Source organism: Ischnura elegans, chromosome 7 (assembly GCF_921293095.1).
Source record: "Ischnura elegans chromosome 7, ioIscEleg1.1, whole genome shotgun sequence".
Classification (NCBI taxonomy): Eukaryota; Metazoa; Arthropoda; class Insecta; order Odonata; family Coenagrionidae; genus Ischnura; species Ischnura elegans.
The window spans coordinates 99075719-99098080 of NC_060252.1; the positions used below are offsets into that span (position 1 = coordinate 99075719).

Below are 22362 nucleotides of genomic sequence, written 5' to 3' on the forward strand. Positions count from 1 at the left end.
GATTCCTAGATTGCTTTGCATTACAAAGCATCTAAAGCATCTTGATCAAGGAAGCAAGTGAAGATCAGAAGTGAGTATCAAGGTATAAGTAGGTCAGATTCTCCCTCCCTTCACTCAGTATGTTAAACTAACATTTTAGGTGATATTGAAGGGTATAGCTCACATGAACCCTTCACCCAAACAAGAAAAATGATCCTAAGATTCAAGTTTCTCCAAAAATTGTGGGAATCAAAAGGAATGAGAGAAAGTCAGAATGTTTGCTCGGAAAAGAGCCAATTTAATTATTGCATCACAGCATACAAAAAGTAGTTCATTCACTAAAACTGAATACTGGAATACAAAAGTTAAACTCATTAATCAACAATAATAAACCATCTCACAAAATTAATCGAGGTTAACAGTTAACTATCTTCCAGAATCAGATAATTCATCAGCTGCCAAGTAATTGCTCACACTTTTCTAATCAATAACTTGATAATACCAAGACAATACTTCATTTTGCTTACTGGGATTAGAAGGTCGTCATCGAAGGAAAAAGAATCATCAAAATATTCATTAGATGAATTAATTGAATTTAAAGCACATTGGGTCAAAGAAATGCCACAAACTCCAATACTGCAAAGAAACAAATGAATCCTGAAATCCAGGGGACAAGTTTGTATTGGCTCTTGTTACACAGCAAACTGTATACACATAAGTTTCTTACACTTGCACTAATGCACTATGCACCCACGCACGTACAACACGCCCCAAAAATTAGCCATTTCGGAGCGTTCCCAAGTCGTCCTCTGGGATCATACAAAGTATGCCGCCAGCTGGGCCATTTTGTCCTTGGGCTTGGGTTTCCCTCGGCCACCCCTGCCCCTTCCCCTTCCTCCACGGCCTCTTGAAGCACCACCCCTGGGACGAACTGTCGCCACCGCCCGATGCTTCTCGATGAGTGGAGAGAGCTCCACAGAGCAGAAGACGCAGCCCGTCATGTCCGTGGCCTCACCAGGTAGCTTGCTTTTTTCCTGAATGGGAAGGAAATGATCATGAATTTCAGTGTCTCTTTTTAAGTGTGAAATCTTTAGCTAGATAATCATGATAATAAATCCTCATAGTGTCAACAATAGAGTATGGATGATTTGATAGGTAAGGTTTGAGCTCGAGCTAGTATAGGTCCTTAGCAAATATATCATGTCATTGCCAGATTCCAAAGTACAGGAGATTCCTTTTAATGGGTCCACCGGTTACTTGGGGCAGCCGCTTAATTGGGGCAGATCTTGAAGAACAGAACCCAATAGAGGAATATCCCAGAGTATTCTCTGCTTAATTGGGACAGCATGTCGCTTTATTGGGTCATGAGTCGGCGACATAGATTCCATACTTGCGACTACTTTACTATTATTTATTATTATTATTATTAAATTAAAATTTTTTGTTTTCAGAATACGTACTATTTTTTTATATTTTCCATCTTTGATTAACTCTTATTTTTCACAAATGTTCCTATTCTTGCCCTATTTTGAAAGCTCTTGTTGTAATACTATCCGCAAGAGGATAGGACTTTTCTATAAAAGGACTAAGTAAAAGACATTCATTCAGCATCGCCCGAGGCTGTGAAAAATATTTTTAACTATTTTGTTATAATTCTTTAAAATGATAATAAATTAACTAAACTCGATGATTTATTAATCAAACTAATAGCTTAATAAACTTAAGTTGCATTATAAACATTCTTTAGTCTTCTTTCTACTATTTCAAAGTTTTTTTATGCCCATATACAAGAGAGTTCGCCTAAATGGGGCAGCCGCTTCATTGGGGCAAAGTGCACAAGTCCCAATTAACTGGAAGCTACAGTAGATGAAATAATATAAGTACCAGTAGTTGCAGTATGATAAATCCATATAAGATTGAATATAATAAATAAAAATCAATAGATTTCTAAGAAAAAATTTAGAGCTCATGGATAACACAACAACACGATGCATAAGCCAGGATTGGGAAAACTAAGAGAAGCTCCATCACCACCTGTATTTGAGCCTGGGTCCATGGAATGGAAACCTAGCTGCCACACTAGCCTGATTCTATGACCTAATGGTGGGGGGCAAATAATACTGTAACGGTACGGATTGGAGTCGGCCCGACACGTAAATTCATTTATCGCCGCTGTGATACGTCCGCGCGCACACTCGCATTTTGGGCATCGGGGAGTGAAAAGCGGCACAAAAGATTTGTGTGTAGTGTTAATTTTATGTTGTAAATGTATTATATTTGTGAAATGCAGCGAAAAGTGACACAAAAGATTTGTTCCTAGTGTTAATTTTTATTTGTTAAGGGTGTTACAAAAGTGAAAAAGTGTTAAGTGGGATTTCCGGGAGAGGCGACGCAGTGGTTCTCTCCCGGAAAGCATTCAAAAACCCGCCTATAAATTGTTTGAAAGAGGGCGTTAGTGGATGATTCAGAGGTGATCATGGGTAGAGGAGAAGAGATAAAAGCGGAGACACCAGATCTCGCTCTCTCTCTCTCGCGCTCTCTCACTTATCGAGTTGAATTGTGTTAGTGCAGTGACAGGCAGTCGCAGCCCAAACTTCGGCAGGTGGAAGGAGTTTCACGCGCATGGACGGCTGGCGAGGGGTGGCTTGGAAATCAAGGAAGGACGTAAGCTTGGAATTTCCAGATGCCCTAAAAAGGAAAAAAAAAATTCCTTTGCAATCCAAATTGCCCCCCCCTCTGAAAGTGTTCCTAGTGAACTCTCCATTAAAAGCCCTAGTGAATTCGCTGTTTACCTTCGCTCCGTAAATGATGGGCGAACGACTAGTCTTTCCGTCACGGCCCTGCAAGATTTGGGTGCTCGCGTTGAGAAGATTGAGCAATAATTATGAATCTTTGGTAGTTACTTGGCTTATCGTTGAGCCCTGATTTGAGACGGGTGGCCATTTGAACTAACTAATTTTGATTTCATAATTGCCATGAAACGCAACTCTTGTGAGTTTCACTTAACACCATCATATTTGTTCATTGACCAATGCGAATTAGTGAATTTGCCATTGGGAAAGATAATTGTTTTTGTGTAATAATTATTTGTGAAGTGCTATTGGTATTTTGAAGGAGAAGACGTGTGGTTAAATTTCATGTCGGAGGTGACGCCGTTGAATTATCGACGAAGAGTTGTTATTTGTGATTGGGGTATTTTTTTTCATGTGTAAATTTTTGGAACAATGCAATTTAATTCATTAAAATCAGTTGTAAAAAGGATTTTATGGAATTTGCTATTACATATTTGCCATTGCCACAAGTGCCTTCAGCCCATTGTAAGTGAGTGTGCGCGTGGGCGCGTTCGAGTGGGGGACCTGATTTGGGGCCCTGAAAAGGTGAGCCAAAGTAGGGGCATTATTTTATTTTGGGGATTGGGGAATTTATGTTGACATGTCCGGTGGAGATCGAACGGAAGGCGAGCGGGCGGCTCTCGCGGTTCAAACCATTACAATACTGACATTTGAAAGGAGGCAGAATTTCCACCATTATAACCAAAGCACTGATACTCACTTGCTTGTACTCTACATTTATCATCTGGGAGCCACAGTCGCAAGTTGCTTCATCAACCGTGACTTTTTGAGCATCTTCAAAAAGGTGAATGATAACATCACACCTGAAAAGAATAAATAAATCAATAAATTAGAAAGGGATAGTATGGAAAACTCACCAAATACAAGCAAAACTTAAGACTTGATGAACGGAAGATTACGAGAAAGCCAAACTGTATTCCCCTATTTTAGGAGGCAAAGGTACCTATTTCAATAAAAAGCTGGGATGAATCACTGACTGTAGTTGAACAAAATGTCTGTCGTACGCATGCATGAGAAAACCCAATCGGAAAACTGAAAAAGATAATCCATTATTGATGATTTTTAGTGTAAATTTGACTTTTGTATAAGTGGCACCCTAGAGGGTATTTTGAATGATGAGAAAATTGATAAAAATTTGAAATATTTACAATCATAGATACATCCTTAACAATAAATATATGGAATAGAGAAAAATGAGGGTAAAATTTCCATAATTAGGCATATTCACATGTGCCCAACAATATACTCAGGCCTATGTCACTCCTTTTTCCTCAAGAACAACCATTAAAAATCCCCACAGAACTTTAAGACCTTATCCATTTCATCATCAGTTTCCCATTTATTTTCAACTATTAACTTTACCCACACTAGGTAGAGGATATTTAAGCAAACATGTATAATGTTTTCCAGATGATTTATCCGTCCATATTAAAAAAAAAAAGTTACACCCTAAATGTAATCAATTTCAATTTCAAAAGCCTGTACAAACATTTCAAAATATGTACCGCGATTCTCACCTTCCCAAAAACCAATACCCAAATTTTTACTTGACATTACATTTACTGGGATAAATGATAGATACCTTAAGCAAGCAATTTCTCAATGAGTAACCTAAAATACATAATCATTATGTGCTTGTGAGCTTCACTGTACCAAAAAAATACCTACCAGCTTACAAATAACTAGTCAAATTTTAATTTGAAAAAAAAAAAAAAATTATTGGCCCACCTATTACAAGTGAGCTTCCACTTGGGAGCAGACGATGGATCCAATGTTAGGACACCATTTTCACACTCAATACACGCACACACTCCATTGCTGTTGAGACCATGAGGACACGTGGGATGCGTACAAGAATTACATCCTTGTCCCTTCCTCATATCCCTGGAAAGAAGGATAGAAAACTGATCTCAATTTTTTCTAAAGGTAATTCCTGAATCAATATCAAAAACATACATTGAGCACATTACATGTTTGTAATATTTTTCCCAACCAAATTAGAGAGTTTTCATTTGAATAGACCACACAGCTTGGTAGCTCATATATGAAAACTACTGGTGTAAAACAAAGCAAAAAAGCTGCTTTTATTTAATGGGTAAGATAGAAGACAAACAGGCCCATACCCAAAAAGAAAATTATAGGTACCACACGGAGAATCAATTTTTCCAAGGAAAGTGAAAATTGAGTTTGCCAAACTGAACTACACGTGATGGCGTGAGAAGCCAACGGGTAAAAGTGATTTGTTGTTGTAGACAGAGTTAGGCACAGATATTAGGTAATGAAAACAAATGAGATCAACTAGATATTTAGCAGTGTATTTGATTTGCCACTCGATGTCAGCAAAGGACCGTGCTTGCTGGTATCCATTAGCCATGAAGTTTTTGTATACTTCTATCGATTTCAATACCAAACTGTGTGTAGATAAAAATCACTTAAACCCCTTGGCTTCTCAACCCCTTATATTAAAGTTACAGGAATAACTCAAATGAGCTAATAAAGTTATGAAAATAAAAATAGGATGTAAGAAGAATGAGACATTAAAAAAAAAACCAAATACACAAGTCACACTCCAGGGGTGTTAATGGGATAACACAAAGCACCGATAAAATGGTATTCCACCTAAACAAGGCCAGGTAATCTTGTGTCATGTACAGTGCAACCTCGATATAACGACACCCCACGGTGCACTAATAAATACTCGCTATAGCGAATTGTCGCTTTACCGGAGGTGGAGCAAATAATAGCCAATATACCTGTTGCGAACAGATATACAGGAACAGGAGTGGTGCGGCGACAGATAAACATCTATTCGATAAACGTAAGCATAAATCCAGGCGAAAGGCGATGTTTTTTTGCATCACTAAATTTCCTTACTCAAATAACGACTAACTATTCAAACAATTTATAAGCGCCGCACTGAATAAAAATCATGCAAAGCATTGTTTCGTCAATCATTATATTTATCGAACGTCAATTTACCACATAAATTTGAGACTGAGCACTCCATTAACTTCATTTCTAACAGATCGCTAGCAGTTCCAGAGGTTAAGGAGTCTTGATAAAGTCTTCCGGCGGTGAAACCCTCGCTATGGCGAGAGCCAACGCCGAAAGGGTCTCGTAAAAACGAATTTTTTAACACGCTTATTATAGGGTCAATTGACGGTGCATCGGCTATCTCTCGTAATAGCGGGGGTGTCGCTATAGCCCGTACTCGCTTTAACGAGGTTCCACTGTATTTACTTCCAACATATTACTGCAACCAATTTTGCTACTAGGAAACAGTTCAGAATGGCATTCTTAATTCTGATAACAAGTTTTTCCATCCAATCATACCAATACATACAAGATATTTGAGTTGTGATCTCCAAACTCTCTGATAATTAACTATATAGCAGTAAATGATAAGGGATTTGTTTATTTTCACCTGATCCATCTCTTTTTCATTCCCCACAGAATCTCAATTGGTACCCATGCTAGTACACTATAAATCCCTGTATGCACTACAGCACACTCTCGATTATTTTGCTAACGATGGGGAGAGACGGCACGAATAATCAGAAAACACGGATAACCCAAACTTTTACTTAAATGTCTTGTAATGATCACAATTTACGGAAATCAAACAATATATTATTATTTATGCAGTGATTCTGTTACTTTAGAGTGCTTCCTGGACTCATTGAGAGCTTTCTTCGCCATTTCGCGATCTTTTTAATGGCGATAACATGGTTGTACTTGTATTATTAATGCTCCATGTAAGGCATGGTTTCGAAAAAAACACATCCATGGATGTGGGATCACGGATACGGAAACGTGGTTAACACAAATGCTTCAAAACCATTGCTCGACGTCGGAAACTACACTGTCAGGCACCACGCGACGTACTCGCGTCTCGCACAGCGAGGCTTGGAGAGCAGGAATATGGTGCTCCCATGGATGCAGCTAGCACGCAAACGATTCCGTTTTACGATGGGGATTCTAACGGAAATAATAATCTCGGTGTGTTTATGCATTAATTCTGATGATTTTGCGTCCCATTTCATCTTATTTTTAAAGATTGCGGAAAAAATTGAGCGAGAGTAAAAATAGGGTGGTTTCCAATTATTTTTTTATTGCCTGAATCGAAAGATTATTACTCCCGGAGTGCGCATTTCACGCTCTTAGATTTTCGAATGACGATACCTATTTTTCGCGATTAAACGAAAAGTGAAAATTTTCAAGCGCGCGACAACATGACGGCTAAGTATGAATGCTGGGAAAAGCCTGTGTGATGTCATTCTGGTTCCCGCTTCCGCTGTGTGAGGTGCCATTGGGGTGAGGATATTGAGCGCCGCTGCGATGCTGGCTGTTAGCAGGTAGCAGAGTACCCTGCTAGCAGATAGCGCTTGGCTTAAATAAGGATTATTAATACCTTATCAAACGAAGGAAACTTTCCGACCTTGGCAGTATTAATAGGTGATTATTAAGAGATGTTTCCCTGAGTGCTGTGCCTCATGCATGCATTGGTAATTTCAGACGATGTAAAAGTCCTATCTACTCTTATAGAAACTAGGTCTCTGTGACATCAAGTGGAGTGGCATCGCATGGTCACCAATCTGGCCATTTTCAAATGCAGTTAAAATTGAACATTGCTATTTGTCTGAACTGGGATTTCTAAAACCAAATAATTTGTATATTATGAATACACTAATGGTGGGTAACGAATCACAATCAATGCCTTTTGTTTTCTTTGATGAAGGAAACTACCCTATTATGCACGGATAAGCTGCAACCCGTATAAATCGCAGCCAGATAATCAGGATTCTGCTGTATTTTCATTTTTACCTGAATGGTGGGTGATTGTAGCAATAGGGGCAGAAGGGGTAACTCTTTCCCTTGGTTCCCATTGACCAGGATAAAAGTTCAAATTCATCCAAGGGACACTTGAGCTCCTTGTAGGGGCGAATGTTCCCATTCTGCGGTAAGTTGTAAGTCTCATCGCAATGCGAGCACAGCAACCTCATTGGCTTCATCTGGATGAACTTCATGTACCGACGACACATCCCACACCTTAAAACAAGAGAGAGAGGAACATCAAATCATGCCATGGTCTAATCTTGAGCATTACATATTTTTAAAAGAAAATTACTACAGACTAGCCAGATGCTTTCAGTTCCAAACCATTCTTTGCTAGCCTTGGTAGTGGCTAGTCCCCAGAAATCACAATCAAATTCATATAAATACATATGGTATTTCTCCGAATATAGTCCCCCTCTGAATATAGTCCCCCCCCCCCCTAATTTTGAGGCTTGAGTTTCAGGAAAAAAATTTAAAAAATATTCCCCCCTTAATTTAAAAATATTCCGAATATAGTCCCCCCCTATTTTAAGGCTTGAGTTTCAGTAAAAAAAATTAAAAAAAAGTCCCCCCTTTACTTTTACCAAGGGCATTTTTGGAAAAAAGGGGGGACTATATTCAGAAAAATATGGTATTTCAATTCTTCCACAGCTGGTCATACCCAATTTCATTAGTCTTACTTTGGTGCTTCAGTATGTGTGTAAGACTGAATAAATAATCAGAATTGATTCAAAAATCCAAATGTTACTTGTGAGCAAGACATTTATGACATTATCTACTCAATCAATCTTCTATCTTCAAGATTAACAAGCATGATTACTTCTTTACGGCAGAGTTGATGGTACAAAATAACACAGATGGTGAGGTACCATGTATCAATAAAATATCAGTTGTAAACCCACGCCCTGATGCTACATAATAACCAAATACAAATCAAAATGTATCTCATTATGCAGTAAGAGATTATGTAAGCTTAATACATAGTAATTAAAAGAGGAAGTCTGACATTTACTGTCAGTAGACACAAATTTACTTTTAGCTACATATGTACATATTAATTCTTTAGTTGCAGAAGAAATATACACATAATTTCTGCCTCACTATGACACACTTTAGTTTGGATTTTACTCTATAATTTAAAAGAAAAGAAAACTTCAACGTATTTGGAGTCCGTAGTTGATGGTATCCAAGGTTTCAAGATAGTCATTTATGAGAGCAAGCAAAGCATTGAAAATAAGACACAGACTCTTGGGAAAATAGCAAAGATACCAGCAATATCTTGGATCACTGAATAAGTAAATAAGAACGAGACAGGAAATTTACCTTGAAAGAAGTTTACTGGCAGTCGCAAGAGGAGAGAAGGAGGCTTCAAACAACTGGTCCATGCCCTCAATATTTTTCACAAAATACAAAAACTTCAGCTTAAATATTTCAACAGTATGTTGAAGGACGGCAACATAATCTGCTTTCCCATGGGCTATCAAGTTGAGCTGTTCTTCAACAGCAGACCTCATAGTTGGCAAGACTAATTGAGGATCAATCTGAAAAATAACACATCCAATCAATAGTAAAACAAATGACACATCATAAAAATGTTTAATGGGAGCAAAATCTGTGGTATCATATCCTGGTGGGTTACACCCTACCTTTCCCATAAAATTCTATTTTGAATTTTAGGGAATTGGAATGATTTTTTAAAATTTTCTTCATTTTGCTGTTTTGACCATCCAACAAAATGAAAGTGTAAAGAAAAATCTTAGTTATTTTATCATAAGCATATGGTAATCTTTGATTTCTTCATTTTACATATTTGGTTTCTCGCCGCATCCGTAGACAGCAGATGCAGTGAAAATCCTAAGAAAATTCACAGATCATCCAAAGAATGTCGTGAAAATCTTCAAACCTATATATGGTTAACTACCTATGTTGTGCAACCAGAAGTATGGTGATACCCACCAATTGGCAACACTCTTGCCAGACTAGGTACCACCAAACGAAATGGTCTACCATAAGCAACTCAGCCCACCACTCAGAGTAAATCCATCTGTGAGCTATTTTGTATACAAATCATACATTCAAAGTGTGAATGTATGATTTGGATACAAAAAGAGACTTAGCAGGTTAAGGAATACCCCTCCTCTTGATATGCAGTTACATATACTATAATACATATCCACCCTTTCGTATTACAATCCAAGCATAAAAAGTTAACGCGCAAAATTTTGCAATGAGTGTGCAAGTACTTATTTCATTCATACCTATGAAATTGTATTTTGATTCTGAAAAAGTATTAGAATATTTTGAGAGAAAAAGAAAGTTACACATGTAAATTGAAATTATTAACAGATTAATTAGAGAATGAATAAGAATTGAATACGAATAAACTCACTTTTTGGTATCCATGAACAAGCACAATTCCTAAAGAATTTGGTATGAGGCGTCTTCCAGAACCAACAGTGACATAATTCCTCAAACATATGTTATGTATGTGAACAGGTATGGAAGCATCTGTGCCAATGCCATGTTTTTCCATAAGTGTAATCAGTTCAGATTCAGTGAGGTAGTCAGGGGGTGATGTATGGCATTCAACCAGCTTGACCTGCACGATAAATTAAATAAAAGTTACACAAAAATACAGTACGTAATATTTCAGAAAATAAAACATGGAAGCAAAGCATACAATCTGAATTTCAGTAAACATTTTAAACAAAAATAAACACTGCATACATCAATAAATAATATATGTACTGGCAATTTTCCATTAACACTTATACCTCACGACAGGTTCAATAAATGCTTTTCTATCATTTGGTCCAAATTTGAGCAACAGCCTACAATAATTTTGTGTGAGGTTGGTTTACCACTCAGACTTTTAAGCTAAGATCATCTTATCATTCAACATTTCAGAACCTGTCACCTCAGCCAACTTCTACAGAATTCTTCACCAAAGATGCTAAAACAAACTTACCAATTCGTCTATCTTTCGTGCAGTTCAAACAGTGAACACGGAAGGGATTATTTTGTCATTTGAAATCATGCAATTTTTGCAAATTGGCCTTGCTGATCTTAACCTCTTTGTACTTTGAAATTTTCCATTTTTTATAACTTAACACTTTTCTTCTTCTTTCTTCATCCTCCATAGTGATAAATATCACAAGACCATCTGTACAACTGTGCACTTACGGAATGCAGCATTAGGTGTAGAAGAAAACCACCACAGGCTGACAAACATGGGAAGGATTGACAATGCAGTCGGGGATGGGCAGGGATGCCGACTTACAAAAAATATTGGGGGGGCCCAAACCGCGGATCTTGCCCGGGAAATTTTATAATGAGTGAGTTTTAAGTCTTTTAAGCATTTTAGAAGAGTCATATGATCAACATTAGAACCCTGATAACTCGAATCTCAATATCTGGTCACTCCAGGAAAAATCAACAAGCCTGACAAATTTGTTCCTCACACCCATGTAAGGTAAGTAATAACCTCTATAATAGGTTTAGGTGTAGCTTACACTAAATTCACAAGAACTGGGAAAAGTTAGAAAGCCATTGTGAAGGTAAAAGTGGTGTGCTCATTTTTAGCAATAAAATAATTTTTAATTAATTACTTCGTCTTCTGTTCATTACCCATCAGAGGTTGAATAAAAACTGCCCTTGTACGTAAGCAAAACATATGAAAAAACAGAAAAAAATCAATAATTCAAATGGTGTATTCAATTTGATACTACAAGATGCCAAAATTTTTTAAAAAAATTATCAGAGACATAAACAGGCTAAATAGTACTAGCTTAGTTGCATGAAAAAAAATTATCAACATGTGAACACCTACCTCCTGAACAGTGACCTGTTCACCATCTTCAAAAGGAGGTAAGCTTTCATTCTTGCTGAGGGCCTGCCAATGCATTACTCCCGTGTAACCTGGATCAAGTAATGTGTGTCCATTGCATGAAAACTTCTCATCTCCAATGAAAAATGTTGCTGTGGTACTAAGATACTTGCAATCTCGTGATAGCTATAAGAAGAAAGCATTTAAAATAATGATTATAATTAATAATAAGCTGAGACCATTCAATCCAATGAAAGATGGATCATACATTGGAACGAATAGGATAAAACTAAACAAGTTATGCCGCAAGAAATACTTAAACAGGTACAAAAGTTGATCTTTGGAAAGCCAGACTTTTTAAGCAAATTCCCAATTACCTAAAAGGGATTCTGAAAGCAGGATACAATATTTAATGCCAATGCGGAGCATCAAATCGTCATAAAAGAATTTAATTTTTATGAAATAATACTATCATAAGAAATACTACTAAGGTTGAATACTGGAAAGAAATTGATATGAATGGAAATTGTCTTTCAATATCCCCAAAGACCAAATATGCTATGTCGAAAATACCCTCTTAAACAAGAACCTCTTATACAAACTAAGATGTAAAAAACAAGCTTCAATGTGTATAAATGCAAAAAAATCCTCCTCAAGCTCTATTTTTTACTTTATTAGAAGTCCCTGTTTAAAGACGTAGCTTATGAAAGATTAAAGTGAGTGAATGTGATGTGTTTCTGGGGAATGTGTAAAGAAACAACACATATATGGCATGTATTTTGATTGATTTGGCACATTGTCCCACACATTGGATAGCTATAAGACCTAAAAATATTGATGAACACTTAAGGCAGCTAAAAAATGTAAAATTTCGCGACAAAAACGTCATCGTCATTTGGAAAAGCTAAACCAATTGCAGGTTTGGAACTCACAGAGTGCTTAGCAACCACCAGTCAGGGCATTTCAGTTAATATGTACATAAAATGAATACCTTCACAAACACTTTTATAAACGCTACTATATTTCCATTTTATGTAAAAAAAAACATGTAAAATTAGTGTATTCCATTTTGCATTGCTCAGGCATCTGAGCTCAGTTAAAAAATCTCTCAAACTAGGTTAAATGAAGAAGTACATTGATGGCTAAGTTCTAACAACACCTATCTCAAATTCAGCCGTTAGAGACAGGGATCTTAAACAAATTGTAATAACATTAAAAAAATAAAATACAAGCAAAAAACAACTCTTTGTTTGCAAATGATCACTTGTTTTTCAGTTTTATGAACTTTTGGTTCTTAATTTCAGTGAAGAACACCTTCAACTACTGCATGAGATTTTCTGTGCAGTGATTAGTTTAAAAAGTGATGTTCCATAATTATTCGAGTGTAAAGAAACTTTGAAAACAAAGAATTAGCCTCAATGCAAATACAAATATATGAGCATCAGAATTAACTTTATGGAATAAAAATTTTCACCAAATTACAAATGGAGGTGAAATCCACCAGCTTGTAAAGGATACACCAAAGTACAAATTTACCAACAAGGAGACTTCGCCAAAGTGATGTTCGGGATCTGGATGTGGATGTTATTTTCTGAAACAATATAGGTAAGATAGTAAAAGTGTCATGGTTTCCTTCCACATAGGCCCGGGTTCGAGAGATATTCGCATGTAAAGATTTCGTGCAGCATGACATCCCTTGAGTATACACCACCTCTCAACTACGGCCGTGGCGGTACGGTCTAGGCTTTTAGTCCTCTAACCTGTAGTCGGTGTCCCGGGTTCGAGTCCCAGTGTTGGCAATATTTTTTCTCTCTTCAAGTTTTTGAAATCACTGTTACATTTTATCCACATTCGTTTTATTTAGTTACTTTGCGATTTTTTAAATTTAATATCAATTTATGGATTTTAAACGAAACTCCGAATTGTCCCTTACCATGCGAATTAGAGGACATATATAATTACTTACACATGTATTTCCGTGTAATGTGCTCATCATGTGCACCGATGCACAACTCTGACTCGCATCAGTTAACTGATTGTACATCTATTCATGAATCGTTCCCTGGTTTTTGATGCATGTTCCTCCACTTTCAATGTCATTAAAACTATGTATTTCTGAAACACCGGTATTTTCCGAGTTCAGAATTCGGAGTTTTGTTTAAAATCCATAAATTGATATTAAATTTAAAAAATTGCGAAGCAACTAAATAAAACGAATGTGGATAAAATGTAACAGTGATTTCAAAAATTAGAAGAGAGAAAAAAATATTGCCAACACTGGGACTCTAACCCGGGACACCGACTACAGGTTAGAGGACTAACGCCCTAGACCGCACCGCCACGGCCAAAGAGAGGTGGTGTTTACTCAAGGGGTGTCATACTACGCGAAATCTTTACATGCGAATATCTCTTGAACCCGGGCCTATGTGGAAGAAAGCCGTGACACTTTTTCTACCCTACCTATATAGTTTCAGAAAATAACATCCGCATCCAGATCCCGAACATCACTTTGGCGATGTCTCCTTGTAAGCTGAAGTAGCTTTCAAAATACATAAACTTACAGTGGCAATGAAGTGGCGGCATATGTAATCATACAATCGCCATGTATCACCATCCAGATCATCACGGGAAGCAAGGCGCATTGGCGTGATTGGAGGATGGTCCCCTACGTCCTGGCCCTTCTTTGGCTTGTTCATTCCATTGGCTAATATCTCGCGAACCTCAGTGCCCCATTCAGGACTATTCTGCTGCATTTTCAACGTTCCTCTGAAAAACACAAGTTCTTAACTCACAGGGTGGCATAAAATGTCTGAAATTGAGTAAAAACTATCACATTTCAATTTCAGATTGATATATTGTTGTTTACTTACAAAACATTTATACTTAGGGTCATTTTGAATACACTAATTAACCAAACAAAACACCGAGAATAAAACTTTACATTTTCGGTGAAATACATTTTGAAAGTGCTTCAAGTACAGCTAAATTATAATGTTGGTCATTTGTTTGACCTAAAAGAAGAATACTCCAATGTATGTTTTAACATAATTCACATTACATGCAGATTCAGAAAAATTTAACACAAATGCTTTAAGTTAACCATCCTACCATTTTTAGAGCCTCAACCGAGTCGAAACCGGGTCGGTAGTTTGTTAATAAAAAAGTGTGTGGAAGTTAACCATTTTATTTTATCCTCATACCATGAAAGAATCACACTCTTGCGAGACGGTGGAGTTTTCGTCTTAGCATGACTGCTGTACTGAGCCCCAAGAGACTCTTCTTTCTCGTGGTACGGAGCATTTTTGGAGGGCATTCGTTAAGAAGTGTATCGCCATAGAGTAAGGATATTAATATACTTACTCTATGGGCTCGCTTAACCTTTTTCGACCCCTCCATGCTTGGACTTCGCATCTCGGACTCTGAGAGTAGTTGTGCTCCCTCCTTTCCGGGTTTACGACTATACCTGCGGCATTGTATGCGGTCAACTTATGTATTGCTTGTTTGTATTTAGCATATGGATAATTGTTGCTTGCACGTCAATGGCAGACTTTGAATTGAATTCCTCATTTTTTTCTGAGCATTTTCAAATTTTAAATGAAGTTCTAAGGCCAATATTAATGCATTTAATGCAAACACAATTTCCATGTTGATGTTTATACATAACTTGACATATAAGTTAATATTTATCGTAGAATTTTGTTTAAAATTGTAAATGCTGCTCAAAAAACAAATAATTCAATTCTTAGTTTATTTTTCTTGAGAAATGAACAAAAATTTATTTCAAAACCTGACTGGATAAACAATTGTATGACCGCTGTCCCTTACTGCTAAGAGGGGTTATAAAAGACGAGGGGTCCGGGTACCTGCTCCCGGATTCTGAGGGTAAATCCTAAACCCCGCAGAGTTGGGTCCCGAGACAAAGATGACGTAAACCCACGACCGTCCTAAAAGGGGGAGAGCTAGAAAATGTATATATATGGTTTTCGTTCACCTGGCTAGGAAAATCTCACATATAAATATACGGCCGTCGTCTCCCGGGTCAGGAAACGTCCACAAGTATATATACGTGTATAGTAGGGAAAAGGTTAATATTGGACTTAAATACATGTAGTGCCTGTGGTAAAAATTTATTGCACAGAAATGCTTCTCAGGATTTCAACTTACCCAGTAAAAAGCTGAATCATGGACATTTAGGAAGCAGGTCATGAGAATACAGGAAGGGTTTGAGATACGGGTATGGAGAAGAATGGAGAAGGTGAAGTGGACGGAGAGGAGGATCTACGAAGTACTGGACATGGTGGGTGAAGAGAAGCAGCTTCTAGATGATATATGGAGGAGACCAAAAGTATGGATGAAGCAAGTATTGAGCAGGGAGGGGATGTTGAAAACAGTGTTAGAGGATCGAATGTTGAGTAAATGAGGAGACAAAAGAAAAGAATAGGATTTTTAGGTCGAATGCAAGGGAGTAGGCATTATTGTGAATTGAGGAGGGAAGTCCATGATGGATGGGCACATAGTCAGAAAATGTTGTGAGTATGAGAAATGTGTGAATATGAGAATTATGAGTATGAGAAATATGTGAATATGTATGAGAATTACTCGTACTGCTTTATTACTTTTGGTAACAATGGGGCAGAGAGTATATACATATTTTTTGGAAACCAAATGTTGAAGATCCTTCATCATTTTTATGAATAGGCTAGAACTAAGGGAATTTTTTTTGTTTTTCCTTAAGGGCACCAAGACATATTGTTTTTTTCTCAACTATGATTAGGCAAGGGGAATAGTTGTGTACTAATTGTCAATGGTTCGATTCTGATTACTGCCTATACTGAGCTCGATCAATCTATTTACGATTCCTGAAGGAAAATTTGACAAACAAATAGACCCTCTGGCTACTCTTCAGAATATTTCTCCATGTTACTTATGTAAAATGACTTACAGTCATGTAAAGCAAGTATTTTATTGCAAATTTATCAGGTTTACTTGGAATATAATACATAAGAGAGCATATACCATGAAATGGCTGCAACTATTCACCAACAGTGACATTCATAACTATTAACCTTTTTGCAGTTGTGAAGGAAGGACTCTAAAAATTCACAAATGGGAGGTAAATACCTAGTAAACTTTTTCCTGCCTTCATATGTTGCTTTATCATCAAGTCTTAAACATATAAGAGAGCATAAAACTAAAATACAATAACTCATGACAGCTCAACTTAGCATTAAAGTAAAACCTTTACACAAAGAATTTGTTGGGACCGGAAAAACCATGACTTCGCTGTAGGGGGTTCCACTGGATAGAGTCGATATGGGGGGTGCGTGTTCGCAGGGGTATCCAATTGTTGCAGGTGCTTTACAATGTAAGTCGAGTAAATTCTTCAATCTTGCTTAATTCACCTTAAAAAACCCTTCCTCTAGTGATGATAAACAATTACTATTATACACCATCAAAAACTGTGGCTATCAACGCATAATTTTCAATCTGCTTATTTCTAAAAGAAATTACTGTTTTTCTCATCCATTATGCTCTACGCCTCATCGCTTACTTTAGTTACTGCCATTGAAGGAAAGCCAAAATTGATTCCTGTGGATTACGCATTTTAAAAATACTACATCATTTTTCGGTGTGTTTCGTCCATTTTATTCTTGGAGTGCAATAATTTAAGTCGACATCGATTAACATTTTTAAACAACAATTTTGCTTGAAAGAGCACATATTGCCTTCTAGACTTACGAAATTAAACGAATTGTTGGAATTCCATTGAAAACCAACTAAAATGTATGTTCGTGACCAGTGTTATTATGCATACATTGATAAACGACAATGGAAGTTAGATGGGGAGGAGTTTGTTACCACGAGTGAAAACATTGCAACATTGCAGTGGTCAATGTTTACACTCGTGCAGTAGTCACTGCTATCAATTGCAGTTGTCTATGTTGGCTGTTCTGAGGTGTTTGGGAGCTCTTGGCTGAGAGACATTATCCGCTCCCCCTTAATCCCCTCCACACGGAAAATTTTAAGAAATTGCATGCCGGGAAATGTATTTTGACGCTATTCTGGCTCCTAAAAACTACATAAAAGTAATGAAAAAATATTATTTCACAGCTTATAAACTGTAATAATATATTACAGTTCTATTAACTATTTACAGAATCTGTTATAAGTATTTGCACTATAAACTAAAAAAATCTCTAAATGACCATTTCGAAAAGCCCTTTCAAATGAGCATCAGGTTCTCTTTAATCTTCTATCACCTTTATTTTATTTATATTTTATATGATATTTTCTCACTTAGCATGTTATTAATAAATTTTCGCATGGGTTACCTAGTCAGTACTTACAGCAAATCAAAATTTTCAGGGTACTGAGTGGTCTCAGTACGAGGGTAACTGATGTATCCCTGAGTGTAGAGGCGTTCGGCAATCTGCATGGCGTGATGAGGACTCAGACCCAATCCTGAAGAAGCCACACGCATCAGCTCCACCGTATTGAGGGCAATGGGCCTGGATTTTGCCTTCTCTTTGGTTACAACATTAACAACTCTGGTGAAAAGGAAAATAAACACATACAAATAATTGAGACTTCATGTACTGGTACATACAGATACAGTAAAACCTCTTTACATCGTAATGGAGGGGACCAAAATTTGAGCAATTTGATGTATGGAGGTTCACTATAGAGAGGTTTCAGTGATGGGCACCATTTTTTCATATCCTTCAGAAATGAAAGGCACTACTGTCTTTTAAAACATTACATTTACGTCCATGAGAATAAAATAAAATGGTAAATTTCCACACAATGTTATTTACAAAATACCGACCCGGTTTCGACACGTAGTGTCATTATCAAGGTCATTATATTTATGTATTTAAACAAACATGCATGCATTAGTGAACATGTATTTATTATTAAATAATTACAGAAAGTGAGCGCTATTCCATGATTTTTACCATGATCAGAGAGAAAACGATGTGATCTCTCTTAATTCAACAGTCACTTAAAGTGATTGAGATAGTTGGATACCTTTTTTCTTATTTACTGTTAGGTATGCTCTTATATGGAACAAAATGGCCACAACTAATGATTAACGTGAAAATTACAGTATATTAAAGGTGTATAAGAAAAAAATAAGGGTGACACATTTATCGCTGAAATGTTATTCCATGTACGTTGTTGCAGCTGCATTAATGGTCTCTAGTTGTCTCTGTACGATTTGCGGAGGTAGTTAGGCCATCTCGGGGGTATCTCCTCGGTATGATAAGTGGAGGTTTTACGAGATAAAGAGGTTCACTACAAAGAGGTTTGCCTATAAATTTACATGTAAATCTGACGGGACCGTAGGGGTGGTATGAAGTATGGAGGTTTATGATGTAAAGCGGTTCACTACATAGAGGTTTTACTGTACGTCCCAATCTATAATGTAATGTACAGCCGCATTGAAAAGTATTGCAACAAATGCAGCGACACCACTTTCAACACAGTTTAGAATTGGAGTTTCAATATAGTCAATAGTACAAGTAGCAGGGAAATTTAAACATTCCCATCTCCTGCAATATTACTACATCATTGAAAGGAAATTTACGTGGGATATGTGCAATGGTTAATACCACATGAACTGTGCAGCTCACGCTAGATAATAAATACACCTCCAGAACTTAAATTTACTTTCTCACGTAAATTGACCTTAAGGTAAAGAAGCATCTGAGGAGAGCGATTTCTATGCTTTTGCTGCATAAATTTTTTAACAACAGCAGTGTAGTTTAGACTTTGAAGTGGATATGAAAAATGTCATACTGCTATGTTTTGCCTTTGAAAAAATTTCCCATAGACAAGTTTGAACCACTACGTTCCTTTAATGACAGTGGAAAATTCACTGCTATGCCAACTCACTCACTGATTGCAATGGTGTCTTGTTGCGATTTTTCTCAAGTCATGCACAGGAACCAACCAGTCTTCTCGTGTCACTACAGATATCAAACTGAATTTTAACATGCACACATGCACTGAAATTATTTGCAGTAATATTGCAGCAGACATTTTATACGTTTCTTAACTCTCATCTGCATCTGCTGAAACATTATTTGTAAGAAAATATACTTCTACGGTTTGGTCAATTTACGTGAGAAAGTAAATTTAAGCTCTGGAGGTGTATTTATTGTCTAGCATGAGCTGCACAATTCATGTGGTATTAAACATTGCAAATATCCCGCACACCTTTTATTTATATATTACATAATAACAGCATGGCAGAAGATGGGAATGTTGTTTAAATTTCCCTGCTAGCTATACTATTGAAAATACCAAAACTCCATTTCCAAATTGCGGCGAAAGTCATTCAATTGGTTGCAATACTTTTGATTTTGACTGCGCATAAAATAAATAAATCATACCTCACATTACATTCATTAAAATGCAGTTAAGCATAAGATTTAGATTTAAGTGGCATCCATGAACTATCATACACTGTAATACGTGCTAAGTGCATTAATTTGAATTTAAAAATACGGGTATTTCAATTTTTATTCACTCAAAATAATTTGATTATAATGCATAACATAAATAACCAGAAATCATTAAAAAAGTCCTGAGGAATTGAGATGGCACAACGAGAAATATAGAAACGGTGACCTAGAGAAAAATGGCTGCCTTACAAATCACACGTGCATCCTGGTGAAGAATATAATTCATTCCCTCTAGTGTTAATGTGAAATATTGGTGTAAGTAATAATATATGTTCTGAAAACATAAGTTCCATTTAACTCCTGGAAAAGCAATCCATGTTAGTTGTAGACATTACATGCACTTACATTGCTTTCTTGTGCTCCTTAATTAACTGCAGGAACATGACAGCAACTTCTTTGTCAAAGCTGCGAACTCTCTCCCAATCAAGAGTGATGTCACGACCATCATTGGTTCGAATGATTGCCTAAAGGCATAAATTAACCAAGATTATATTAACAACATTATAACGCTACTAGTATAAAAAGGTATAGCTTAATCGGAACTAAAACTGAAATTTACAAATTTAAGGGCATAACAATACTTAATTCAATACGACTTAATGTATATAAAATGAATAATGTTTTCATGCTACCTTGGTAGAGAATTTTGCCATAAGTGTCTAGCATTCAATTAGAAATTTATGATCATGCCTGATATTTCAAAACATGTAAGTACCGGCACTTTCCAAAAAGAAATATAACTGAAGTAAATAAACTATTGAATTTAAATATCTTGCTTGGCATGATTGATATAAAAGGCATATATTATCTATTACCTCAACTATGCACTAAACGTTTCAGGGAATTTACAGCATGATTCAATATTTAAGGTTTACAATCATTCCTAATTGCTTATGATATCCATCCATTTTGTTCACTACTTCTATATCTGTAAGATAATACTCAATAATAATGGCTGCGATGCACCCACCATAAATATCTACATAATTTCTAGGATGAATAAAGATGGTATCTCGTAGCATAGAGAGCATTACATGTAGGCACAACTTCTAGAGTTCAAGAAAAGACAATGTGTATACAATGAAATGAATGTACAGTCCAGGTAAAAAAAAACCAACACCCACAGGCGAGCTTCAAAATAACTTCCACAATAAAATTAATAAACACATCTTCCTACTTTTTGTCATAGACCAGCTGGTGAAAGATACCTAGGATGGAATGGGTGATGGCAATGCTTTTAAGCTCAGGGTAACAATGAGGGATATCCCCATCCTTATTCCGAGTTGAATCTGAGCAGTAGGTTTAACCCTTTCCCTGCTGTTCAATCTCCGAAAACCTTCTCCTCACATGCGGCGAAAAGGTTAAAATGCGTTTCGTGGGCCCACGGAGCAGGTACTTCAATAATGGACGTGGTACACCCTCCAAAGGGTCGCTAATCCAGGACCCTATCCTCGACGAGCTCATCCTTGCAGGACCGTCTTATCGACCCTCCCAGCGGGGTGCCTCCCTCCCGAAAAGTGACCGCTCTGACTGCAAATTTGAAAATCAACCAATCAATCCGATCATCAAAAAATGATTGTTTGCATCGCACTCCTGCCAATCCAGCACGTCTTTGAACCGTGTTTCTTCGATGAAAAATAACAATTTTGGTAACTTGGCTAAAAATGTGGCTGAGGACCACGGGAAAATGGCCATTTTAGCAAAGTTAACAAAATCGTTATTTTTCATCGCAGAAACATCGTTCAAAGACGTACTTGATTGCTTGATTGGCAGGTGTGCGATGAAAACAATCATTTTTTGATGATCGGATTGATTGATGGATTTTCAAATTGTAGTCAGAGTGGTCACTTTTCGGGAGGGAGGCGCCCCACCGGTAGGGTTGATGAGAAGGTCCTGTGTGGGTGAGCTCGTCGAGGATAAGGTTCCGGATTAGCAACCTTTCGGAGTGCTTCGGCAAAAGTGCATGGCAGGGAGGAAGAAAAAGTACACTCACAGCAGTCTGCCGTGCGAACGTACTAGGTACGTTCACAGCAGTGAAAGGGTTAAGATCCAAGGTTGAATAGACATGCTCTTATGCTTTCATGGCTCCATTTGACTAGGGGCGGTTTGGGGTGATTGGGGGCCCTCGCCTGGGACTCATTATGGGGCCCTCCTCCTCGTCCTGGCCCCTTCCCCGGAAAATTTTAGGAAACTGGATAGTTGGAAATGGATTTTGACGTAATTCTGGCTCTTAAAACTAGATAAAAGTTATGAAAAAATACTATTTCGTACCTTATAATCTGTAATAATGGATTATGGTTCTATTAACTATTTAGTGAATTTGTTCCATATAATTGCATTTTAAAAAATCTCTAAATTACCTTTTTGAATAGCCCTTTCAAATAAGCATTAGGTTATATTT

General features: G+C 37.0%; 1 protein-coding gene across 1 annotated transcript in view; it reads right to left on the reverse strand.

Moving 5' to 3' along the window:
- Positions 1 to 256: 256 nt before the first annotated feature.
- LOC124162306 (DNA topoisomerase 3-beta-1) overlaps positions 257 to 22362 on the reverse strand; it is a 31562-nt gene continuing 9456 nt past the window's right edge. Inside the window, exons 6-15 of the mRNA XM_046538794.1 lie at positions 20307 to 20425; positions 17841 to 18041; positions 14055 to 14259; positions 11497 to 11679; positions 10057 to 10266; positions 8991 to 9208; positions 7656 to 7880; positions 4560 to 4715; positions 3532 to 3634; positions 257 to 1013 (exon numbers count right to left, since the gene is read on the reverse strand). Coding sequence (XP_046394750.1) covers positions 795 to 1013; positions 3532 to 3634; positions 4560 to 4715; positions 7656 to 7880; positions 8991 to 9208; positions 10057 to 10266; positions 11497 to 11679; positions 14055 to 14259; positions 17841 to 18041; positions 20307 to 20425 — 1839 coding nt within the window. The 3' untranslated portion in view covers positions 257 to 794. The remainder of the gene's footprint in view (positions 1014 to 3531; positions 3635 to 4559; positions 4716 to 7655; positions 7881 to 8990; positions 9209 to 10056; positions 10267 to 11496; positions 11680 to 14054; positions 14260 to 17840; positions 18042 to 20306; positions 20426 to 22362) is intronic.